We start from the raw sequence: 11,149 nt of genomic DNA, 5'->3' as shown, positions 1-11,149 counted from the left end.
TTTAGCGGCACCTTGGCCTCTCCTGCTAGATGCCAGTAGCACTTCCTCTCTAGTTGTGACAGCCAAAAATATCTCCAAACTTGGCCAGATACTCCCTGGGGTTGAGGGTGGGGCAGGTTGCCCTCTAGCTGAGAACTGCTGAGCCAGAGAATGGGGTCAGAGTGGGAGACCCAGGGAAGGAAGTCTGGTGAGGCCAGCTGAAGCCAGGCCCCTGGAATTTATCCTGGAGGCTCGGGGGGGGGGGGGGGGGCAAGTGAAAGCAGCGGTTTAGAGCAGGAGACAAGCATCTGTATTTAAGAGAAACATCTGAAGACAGGACCTTACCCATCATGCCGAGCCTGGAAAAGCACGGACGGGATTCACTGAAGATGTGCTGAACACAAGGCAGACAGGCTAGCTGCACCCAGCACCCCACCACCAGCCCTCTGTGAGTCCACCTGGTGGGCACCGCCCAGCACAGCTTCAGAGTTCTCCTGTAGCCCACCCCTCTCTTTCCCCCTCCCTTACCCACATATATGTTACTTAAGAAACCCAGCAACACTAAGGTTTAGCAATGCTGCTACTATGCCAATTTTTTGTGGAAAGGGAAGGAGGAGTGACTTGGAATTAAAACAGAGCCAGATTTGAAGCCCAGCTCTGCCCCCTACTGGCTGAATGACTGGGGTCAACAGCTTTGTCTCTGAGGCTCAGTTTTTTCTTCACCTGTAACTTCAAGAACAAAATCCCCACAGGATCTGTGGCTTGTTATGGGAATTACACAAAATCAAGCGCCGAAGGGGTCCCACCCACTCACAGGTAACAGAGCAGGGGCACGTTGTCCTGGCCATGAGCAGCAGGAGGAAAGACTGGTCACCTGTAGCCTTTTGGCTTAGTCATACAAAGGATTTAAATAGCTTCTGGAACTTCGTTTGCAAGTTCAGATGCTTCTCTCTGTAACCACCCCTATCCACCTCACCAGAACGGCCTGAGATATAGAAGATGCTAGCAAAAATGCATCCTTTCTCTCCATCTGTTATGCAAATGCAGGGAGTCTAGAATTTCTGGAGCCTACCTACCCTATGGATTCACTTATTGCCCTGACGTGTGTGTGTGTGTAACAGCATTCCTATTTCAAGGGTCTCCCACAAAAGAAGAGTGCACATGGAGGGTCCCTGAGCTTTCTAATCTGACCTTAAAAATAAAACACTGTGTGTGTGTGTGTGTGGGGGGGGTTCAACAGAGATTAGTGGGAGTTAACATGACCCCACTTGGATTCTTTTGAAATTCTGCCCTGGCACTTTGGATAGTTCTGACCTCCCATGGACACACACAGGCCAGTCCACATGTAGGGCAGGCCAAGGCCTTCTAAGTGCTTACCAGGTCTCCCACGGAGCCACACCTCATGGGCTATCTGCTTTGTACTAAAGTTTATTCCCCTAAATCAAAGGAAAAGAGACTAAGGAGGGGTCCCTGCAAGTGTCCTCAAGCAAAGAGACTCCAGGAGCCTCTTTGTCCCCAGCCCTGCAAGCCCTTCTCAGGCCCACCCGAAAGAGAGGAGCTCCATCCAGCATGCCCGAGGGCGCATTCGGAGGCACTTTGGAACACTTCCCAGTTTAATATGGTGATGCTGACTCTGAATCAGATGTAGGGGACAAGGACAGTTTTCCCAGAGCAGGGGGGGGGGGGCTAGTAGGTGAAAATCATGTCCTTGGTATAACCCAGTTTCTCCAGGTTAGGGTAAGCAGCTGTCTCGATCAGGGGTTGCGGGCCGCAGACCAGGATGAACGTGGACATCCCAGGAGCAGGGAAGTGCTCCTTGATCATGTCGGCGGTAATGAAGCCGGAGCTGTACTTCCAGCCTGAGATGGAGCAGAACAAAGCTGTGGAGGGGCCAGGTGGAGTCTCTGAGCCCAGGCCTCTTCTTGTCCCTCCCTAAGGCCAGGGAGAGGCAGGTGAGGCTGCTCTCCGAGACTCAGAAGTTTGTACTTCTTCTGCAGAAAGCTGAAAAGTAGAGGACAGGGGCACGAGGCAGTCCTCGTCAGTCCCGACCCCAGGTCCCAGCTTCTGAGGCTCCTGCTGGATTTGCCTGCTGCCGGCGCTTGCAAGGACGGAGGGCAGGACAGTGAGGTGGGACGTGTGGAGGAGGGGGTGAGTCAGAGCAGTCAGCGGGAGCTGTGCGGGCAGTGTGCTGTGGGTCTGGGGACCGGCTCAGCGGGGCGGCTCCCTCTGCGGGCAGGGAGTGTCTGACAAGGCGGCCATGGCTCTGCACAGGGTAGGAGAGGCGGCCTGTGGGTGCTATGTGCACAGTGGCGGCTGTGTTGTCTGGGGCTCAGCATGTGAGGACTGCTGTCCGGGGGGGTGAATGGGGAGGGGTGAAGGGGTCAGTGGCCGTGTCAGATGCAGTGTATGTGATGCCTCTGTGGGATGCCAGCAGGGGTGGGTGTCCGAGGTGGCCCAGTGCCTCAGGGGCCCTCCTGATGGTCAGTGCTGTGTGTGGAGTGCTTTTGAGATACGGGACACCTGTCCTTGACTGCTTTTACAAGCAAGTCATCCCAAATCCCTTCTCCTTCAAATTCCTGTGTTTCCCATGGGGAGACAGAGCCCAAGGCCTCAACCCCTGAGCCCAGTCCTAACAAACAAACCAACCAACCCCCAGGGACTACTCCCTGAGGTGGGCCAAGGGCTGGAGCTGACCCATGGTGGGAACAATGGGGTCCATACCAACAGGAGGCCTGTCCAGGGTATACCACAGGTTGAACTGTCCTGGGTGAGTTCTGGCAACTTCTTCAAGCTCCTTTCTCATCAAGATGTCCTCCTCTGTCTAGAAAAGCAGCAGCATGAGGAAAACCCCTCCAGGGACTTCCTGCTCACTCTCCAGACTGAGCACATGGGTCCCCACACTCCTGCCCCAGCTGCCACTCTCCTCGCTCGGGTGCTAACACAGACTCCCGGGCGAATGCGAGTTCTCTGCCGCCCCTGCACAGCAACCCTCTGTCGTGGGTGGAGCGGCTGGGTGACAGCCTCCAGCTGGAAGGCGTGGCTCCACAGAGTGGGGTGGCTTCCCTGCCCCCCCTCCTACGTCCACACTGGCACTAAGGCACAGCAAACCCAACCAAAACAACCTCCGTGTGGGCCCAGCGTCTTCTACAGGGGATGGAAGGGGCTGAGACAGTCATATATTTATATAATATGATATATAACCACGCTGCAGAGCTAAAGGAGGGATGACCAAGGCTGGAGCCTCACTGGGGAAAAAGGGAGCCAAAGCCAAAAGAAATCTGTTGCAGGCTCAGAGATGCTGCACAGAAAACCTAGATCTAAAACTCGTTATAATTCTTGTCCTAATAATTCCACCTCTGGGATCCTGTGTAAGAAAATAATCTAAAAGCGATCAAGTCTAGGCACAATCATTCATCACTACCATTTATAACTGAAAATAACCTGAATATAGGAGATTTAGTAAATTGTGGTGCAACTTGATATAGACTATGATGAAACTATTTATAAAGAGTTTTAATGAGAAGAAAATGTCTATATGGTATGTTGACTAAAAAAACAAAACTAGCCCTGGCTGGTTGGCTCAGTGGTAGAGCGTCGGCCTGGCGTGCCAGAGTCCGGGTTTGATTCCCAGCCAGGGCACACAGGAGACGCGCCCATCCACCCCTCCCCCTCTCCTTCCTCTCTGTCTCTCTCTTCCCCTCCCGCAGCCAAGGCTCCATTGGAGCAAGGTTGGCCCCGGGCGCTGAGGATGGCTCCATGGCCTCTGCCTCAGGCATTAGAATGACTCTGATTGTGGCAGAGCGATGCCCCAAGATGGGCAGAGCATCGCCCCCTGGTGGGCATGCCAGGTGGATCCAGTCGGGCGCATGCAGGAGTCTGTCTGACTGCCTCCCCGTTTCCAACTTCAGAAAAGGGGAAAAAAAAAAACTATACATATGTTATTGTAAAACAGAGCATGTAGAGAAAAAATACCAAAATAAGTCAAATGTGTATATGATTCTGTATTTCCCAAAATTTGTGTTGAGGGCTGCTTTAATACTCAGAAAAAACAGAACTATGTATTAAGGAAGGAAGGACAGCACGACGCTTAGGGTTGGTTGGGGAGACAGAAGAGTAAAAAACAAACCCAAAAAAAAAAAAAAGCAAAAACATAGAAAAACAGGTCTAGACTCAGGTTCTCAGCTGCCAGCAGCCCCGTAGCGCCCACGAGCCCCCCACAGCCAGACACCCAGGCAGCAGGAGCCCGGTGGGTCAGGGGAGGAGGGACCGCAGAGCCCTGCTCCACAGACATTCCATCCGTCCTATCCCGCAAGCTCGGGCTGACCCGGCAGAACTGACCTGGTTGGCAAAGATGAGGGAGATGCTGGTCCTGTCAGCGGGGTTCTTGGTGATACTGCGGATGAGCTGCAGCATGGGCGTGATCCCTGGAACAGAGTTTACGAGCAGGCAGCAGGCCAGCTTTCCCTCTCGGAATACCCACAGTCCTGGTCTGCAGTCCCCAAAACTCAGACTGGGGACCGCCCATCATTTTGGTTTTTCCTTTGAATGCAGCGATAAATCAAAATCCCTTTCTCATTTTCATATGGTAAGATGGAAGGGGCAATGGCTTTGGTTTCAGAACTGGGGTTTGTGCCCAGCTGCCTCACTATCTGACCAGGGTGATTCAAGTACCTGTCTGAGCTTTTCAGGGTCCTCATTTGTAAAACAGAATTAATGTGGAGTAAGTGTGAGTTTTAAGTGTCTATTATGGTGCCTGGAAAGTTATAGGTCTCTTTACATATTTCTTCTTTCAGGCATTCATTTTCAAAAGAGGGGGAGTCAGGCATGAACGGGATCTAGGAGGCCTTGGAGGACCCTGTGTGTGCCTGCCCAGCGTGGTCCCCAGCCTCTTCCCTGTTCCCAGCCTGACTTCCTAGGCTCCCTGGGGCTCCTGGGCTGCCCATCAGTAAAGGGCGGGGCACACAGGGTCAGTTTCAAGGCCTCTTGTTGACCCTGCATTCCCATCTAAGATAGCAGGGAAGAAACCTCTGACATCACCCCTTGTAGGATCAAATGACTCCAAATTCAGAAAGATCTCAGGGCTCCCCTTGGGATGAAGCCTCTTACCTGTGCCCCCAGCAATCATTCCCAGTTGATGGGCCAGTTTTTCTTTAGGCTTACTTGTATGGTAAGCTTTGACTGAAAACTTCCCTGAAAACACAGAAGATACTTCTGATTTCTGGAGTTCTTGCCCAAAAGCCTGCATAAGATCACTGACTCTCCTTGGGACTTCCAGGAGGCCAGTGCGCCTAAGGAAGTGGCCACACCATTTTAAGCCAAGGAGGGAGCCAGGATGACCTCCTCAGCCAGCCTCGCTGCGCCAGTGCACAAAGTGGGAATAGAGGGTGGGCCTCCTTGGGGAATCACTGGATCTCTTCTTCTGAGGAAGGAGGGAAGTGACGCTGAAGTTAATAGGGGTCCTCACAGAGCACTCTCACCCACAGCAGTGAGTAAATGATGAGTATGTGAGTAAATGAATGGGTGTGGACTCCATCCATTTTTTCAGCATTAGCAGGCTACCTTTCATGTATCAGGTGTCGTGCTGGAGACAGAGTGATGAGAAAACACCAAATCACTCCTGTACCTTCACGGCACTTACAATCTTGTGAAATGGGTATGATGACTTTAAGGTCAAGTCCATGTGGCTCAGATCTGAGGAGTTTTCTAGAACAAGGGAACCACTGAAAGAATGTGGTTCTTCCTCCCAGTGGAAGGCCCAGTGCAAATGCCCAGTACCTGGCCCATTATAGAACAAGCGCCCAGTTGGCCCTCGAAAAAGAATGGTGTCCCCAATTTTCATGTTCTCCAAGTACTGAGTCATCTTCCCTCCATCTGGATAATCAGGGTGTACATTTTTGAAGTAGATCTGAAAATAAAGGCAGGATGGTGTTCACAGCCTCAGAATGGAGGCCACAACCACACACAACTCCAAAATGCATTTGCTGTTGGAACCATGCAGAGAAAACCCTCTGCACTCATGGCTGCTCTAAGCAGCCCCTCAAGATTTCACCAGGTCAACAGCTTCTCTGGGCAAGGACACTGTCCAGGGCAGGTGTCCCTTCTCCACCCCACCACCCTTCATAGGTTTGTGAGGGTAAGGCAGGTGGATGGGGGGGAGGAGGGCATCAGTTACCTTTATAATTAAGTCCACAAAGCCTTGGTCGTCATCACTGGACACTGGTGTGTATGCCCTGATTACCAGAAGGCCATCAATTTTGGCCAAGAGATGGACATAGTTCCCTACAGAAAAGGTGTCAAACTTCAAGTCAGTACAACCAGCCTAAACTGCACTCAGGACTCCACTGAAAGACTGAGCTTCAGGGAGGTGGGTGCATAGTGTGGCAGTGTGCACGGGAGGAGGGCCAAGCAAGCAAGGAATCCAAATTCAGAGGTCTAAATCCTAGGCCTGTCCTTGTCACTTGTGTGTGACCCTGGGCAAGTCACCTCTTTGGATGAACGGTGATGGTATACTTGCCCCACCTCCATCATAGTGCAGTTGTGAGCTTTACATACAGGAAGCCCACTGTGAGTGCTCACTGCGTCAAAGTACTCTGTGGAGCAGGGAGAGCTCACTGTTGGAGGCTGAGTATTAAAAATTACAGAAAGGAGCATTTCCCTCTCAGAGAAAGTTATGTTGCCTTCACAAAGTTCTTCTTTTTCCTAACCTGGATGCATCACTGGAGTCCATGAATGAATCACAGAGGACTCCCTCCTCACCTGTAACCTGTTGCCTGGTGCAGAGAACACAGAGGCTCACAGATATGCAGGGCCCCAGGATTTGGACACCAACTGACCAACAGCAATGTTTCTAGAAACAGCAATGTGTCTTCCTAGGCGATGGGTCTGCTGAGGAGCAGCAGTAAAGTTTTGAACCACGTAATTCTGCCCCTCCAGGGTAGAACTAAATGGACCAGCTGTGGCCAGAGACCTGTGGATCATAATAAGTACATCCCAGTGCCACCTGATGGGCTGGGCTGTTCAGATTTCTCTGCTGGATCTCATGCGGGAGATTTCAGTGACTGAAGCAATCAGTGGTGAGGGCAGAAGCTGCAATTAAGAGATGCTAAGCCCTGGCTGGTTGGCTCAGTGGTAGAGCGTCGGCCTGGCGTGCAGAAGTCCCGGGTTCGATTCCCGGCCCGGCCAGGGCACACAGGAGAAGCGTCCATCTGCTTCTCCATCCCTCCCCCTCTCCTTCCTCTCTGTCTCTCTCTTCCCCTCCCACAGCCGAGGCTCCATTGGAGCAAAGATGGCCCGGGCGCTGGGGATGGCTCCTTGGCCTCTGCCCCAGGCGCTAGAGAGGCTCTGGTCGCAACAGAGCGACGCCCCAGAGGGGCAGAGCATCACCCCCTGGTGGGCAGAGCGTCGCCCCCTGGTGGGTGTGCCGGGTGGATCCCAGTGGGCGCATGCAGGAGTCTGTCTGACTGTCTCTCCCTGTTTCCAGCTTCAGAAAAATACAAAAAAAAAAAAAAAGCGATGCTAAGAGACAGGCAAGAAGCAGCTCTGTGCCAGAGTACAGAGGGAGTAGGAGCTGCACACACAGGAAAGATGGGGTGGACCTGGGGACACAGTGGAGAGCTGGAGCAGGCGGAGAGAGGGGAGGAGGAGGAGGAGGAGAAGGAGGAAGAGGAGGGAAGGGACGCTGGAGGGGCCAGTCCTTCCGGCAGCTTCAGGAAAATAAACCGGAGTATGACCTGGCGGGGAACCAGGGCTACCCAGGAATAAAAGCCTGAGCACTTTTATTCTCAGTGGTTCTCCTTCTGAGAACTACTCTGAAACTGGAAACCTTAAAAAGGTTCTTTCAGACGTGGCCAACCTGGGTCTGGCTTGGCAGCATCCGCAGAGAAAATGGGGCTGCCGAGGCTGATCCAGCAGGTCCCGCCTCTAACGAGTTTGTTTCGGCTGAGCTGGGAAACATCATTATCTCTGTGTGCTCATAGCACTCTTCCAGAAGCCTCTAAATCACCTGGTCCCACTAACTTCACACTGCCCACACCAGGGGTGAGGAGAGAGCGTCATGACAGACTCGAAGATATTCTATTTCTCGAAGTTTTTCATTCTTTTAGCCTTCTTGTCAACAGGACTGGCCGCACAGGGCACGCAGGGGGCTAGAAGGCAGCCAACAGTGAGCTCTCATGGCTGAAGACAGAGACAGGAAGCAGCAAGGAGGCTGAGGGGCCAGGCTGGCTGCCTAACTGGTAATCTTAACATCTGCTGGAGGAGAGGTCAAGGGGTTGTCCCATGTACAAGGACAAGTAGGACACAGATGAGGGTCTCCACCAGGCAGGCAAGCAGCACTAGCAGTTTGTACAAAGTTCAGGATTACTAGGCTGTGGACCTAGCGAAGGTTTTCCACCTCACTAAGACTGGCTGACTCAGCCATCTGGTTGTGTTTCAGACTAACATTGGGATAACTCAGAACTCTAGGATTGACTGCCAGGGCTGGTATCACAATGGGTGCCTCCTTGTATGGGTCAGAGGCCTCTGCAGAGTATCCATGTGGGCAAGGGGTGGGACCCCTGACTCTCTCGTGCCTGTCCACATATCCTGGGCTTTTCTTCTATTAGAGAATATCAATTCCTCGTTTTGACATCTATCAATCACTTTATCTTCGCAACAAACCAAGAGGCAGGCAGACCTGGGAAATCCCGTGTTATAGTCTGAGGCTCAGAGAGATTGAGGGTCTTGCCTAATATTGCCCAAGAAGGAGCCTGTGAGAAGATCTTAGAGCTTCTGACTCTAGATTCACTCTCTTTCTAAAACATTTTTTATTGATTGATTTGCAAGAGAGAAAATTGAAGAGAACCATTGATTTGTTGTTCCACTTATTTATGCATTCACTGGTTGATTCATGTATGTGCCCTGACCAGGGATCGAACTGGCAACCTTGGCATATAGAGATGGCACTCTAACCAACTGAACTACCTGGCCAGGACTAGACTCACTTCTTTTTAAAGGTCATTGAGAGATCACATCTGTGTCAACTGAAATCAAATGGTGAGAAAGGGAATGAACGAATTTGCCCCAAGCTCGTCTTCCAACCACTCTGAGCTCATGTGTCTCAGGAAAGGTAGCAGGGCAACTCCTACCCCCCAGCTGAGTTCCTGAGTTTCGTCACCCAGTGAAACCAAGACCCGCTCACCTACAGGAAGCCCTAAAACATGGTCTGGCGAGGGCAGTCCAAAGCGGAACCTCCTGGTGTTGTGGCTGATTTGCTAACAAAACAGAAAACAAAGGCAAGACTGTCAGCTTTCTAGAAGCTTTACTGGGTAGCTCCGATGCCTGGGAAGGCAGCTCCATCTGGTGCTTTCCCAGAGTACATATACACACAGAGGCCGTGGGGAGCGACTGGAGGCCATGTCAATGAGTGCCTGTCCCACCATGTTCCTTCCCAGTGAGCACCTTCCCCACCGCTCTTGTCCCCCCATCTTTTATCTGTTGACAGTGGGCTGACCCATTACCTGTTTCTCAATCAAGCGCAGCGGGTACTTGGTGTCAGGGTTCTGCAAGGTGATAAGAGGTCTCTTCCTTGAGTTCATATTTTTCAAAGCCAAGAGAAGTACTGTGACCCCAATGACGCTGATGGCAAGGAGCAGGGACGGGTCCTAGCCAGACACAATGGGAGCAGGGCACCTCAGGTCCTGCCTGCCCTGGGCGGGACAGTTCTCAGGCACAGAGGTACATTCTCCACACCCAAGGCACAAATGCTGGGCTGTGCCTGGAAACTGGGCTGAGGGAAAAGTACTAAAAGAGAGTCAGTGGGCAGTAGGATGGGGTCAGTGCAGGTCAGACAAGGAGGGATGTCCCAGGCTTCCTGAACCAGGCAAATCAGATGACCCCGGAGGGCTAATGTCACCAGGCCCTTCCTGCTCATCTGCCTCCATCCTGGCTACAGCCAAGGGCGCAAGCCCTGGGAGTCCCCTCCTTGAGGTGGAGTGGGCATTACCTCTAACACAATTTGGAATGAAGTCTCCAGCTCCTAAACACAGAAGAACTAGAGAGGGGCCCTGGGTATAACATCTTCCCGACGTGACTGGCTGAGAGTGAGGCAGGGGAGAGCTTATGTCCCCCACTGCTCCCAGCAGCCAGTGTAAGCTAGGGTTTGGGGTGGGGCGAGGAGCATTAATTACCTCGGCGCTTGGGGATGCTCCATTACCTTAGCGCTTCGGGGCACACCAACACGCACCGGGCCAGGAGGAGCAGGCTGAGCACTCACCTGTCCGCGGCCGGCCACCCTCCGCAGCTGCCTCCAGCTCCGCCCCGCGCCCGTGCCCGCCAGGCCCGCCTGCTCCCTTCCCGACCCCAGCGGGCCCGGCGGAATCGGGAAAGTCCGCCCTCCCTCTTCACGCCCAGGCCGGATGCCCAGCCCCGCACGCCCCCCGCCCCCTCCAGTCCCGCAGCCGGTCCGCCGGGTGTGCCCCTCCGCCCACCCCACCCGCGTCCCCTGCGCTCCCGGCCCTCCCCCCGTCCCCCTTTCCGACTGTCGGGGCCCCTTCGGAGGCTGCCCGGCCCCCGCCCGCCTCCGTGCCTGGGGCCTCTTCCCGGCGGGCCGTCCCGTCCCGGGAGCCCACCCGGATTGAGACGCTGAACATGTTGCCGTGCGGCCGGCTGGGAGGCCGGTGCGCGGCTCCCCGTCCAGCCGGCCTGCTGACTCGGGGTCGCCGACCTGCAGCTCCGCCCCCCGACGGCCGCGCCTCGCCCACAGGTAGGGGCCGACGCCGGGGAGGGGGCTGGGTCGGAAAACGCGCACCCAGACCGGCGGCGGCGCGTGACCCCCAGCCCTACCCCGTCCCGAGGGGCCGGCGTTGGAGGGTTGTTTCTCGCGGGACTGCGGTTCTGCGTCGGCTCTGCCCCAGGATCGCGCGGAATCCGAGGCTTCCACTGCTGGGAGGCACCCCGCCGAGGGAGAGCCGGGGGCGTCCTCGTTCCTGATGATCTCCCTTGTTTGCTGTGCGGTCCCCTCTCCATCCTGGTCCTCTCCCTGCGCCCCCTGAGCTGCTCTGATGAAGAGCTCCCTGTCCTCAGCTGGTTTAAACTGTGTGGCAAGGCTGGAGGGCTGTGACGTCTGAGTGGAGGGAAGGGATGATGTAACCGGAAATGGGAATTTAAACCAATTCTAAGAGCATATATCTAT

At 54.0% G+C, this 11,149-nt stretch overlaps 1 protein-coding gene across 1 annotated transcript; it reads right to left on the bottom strand.

Annotated features, from left to right (window-relative positions):
* Positions 1–1,547: 1,547 nt before the first annotated feature.
* On the bottom strand, positions 1,548–10,914 carry CYB5R2 (cytochrome b5 reductase 2). The gene is made up of 9 exons (XM_066360585.1): positions 10,801–10,914; positions 9,477–9,620; positions 9,158–9,230; positions 6,152–6,258; positions 5,755–5,884; positions 5,086–5,169; positions 4,318–4,403; positions 2,701–2,800; positions 1,548–1,838 (listed from the first exon to the last, which is right to left on the bottom strand). Exons 2-9 carry the CDS (start codon positions 9,552–9,554, stop codon positions 1,666–1,668), a joined length of 831 nt encoding a protein of 276 aa, XP_066216682.1. The 5' UTR covers positions 9,555–9,620; positions 10,801–10,914; the 3' UTR covers positions 1,548–1,665.
* Positions 10,915–11,149: the final 235 nt, after the last annotated feature.

Source organism: Saccopteryx leptura, chromosome 1, assembly GCF_036850995.1.
Source record: "Saccopteryx leptura isolate mSacLep1 chromosome 1, mSacLep1_pri_phased_curated, whole genome shotgun sequence".
In the NCBI taxonomy this organism is placed as follows: domain Eukaryota; kingdom Metazoa; phylum Chordata; class Mammalia; order Chiroptera; family Emballonuridae; genus Saccopteryx; species Saccopteryx leptura.
This window is presented reverse-complemented; position numbering and strand designations above follow the sequence as displayed.

Excerpts from the sequence above, each read along its gene's own strand:
- CYB5R2 (XM_066360585.1), bottom strand. The coding sequence starts at position 9,554 with ATGAACTCAAGGAAGAGACCTCTTATCACCTTGCAGAACCCTGACACC. Across the intron at positions 6,259-9,157 it reads TGTTTTAGGGCTTCCTGTAG|GGAACTATGTCCATCTCTTG; the intron begins GTGAGCGGGTCT and ends CCTTTTCTGTAG. Across the intron at positions 5,885-6,151 it reads TTGTGGACTTAATTATAAAG|ATCTACTTCAAAAATGTACA; the intron begins GTAACTGATGCC and ends CTTTATTTTCAG.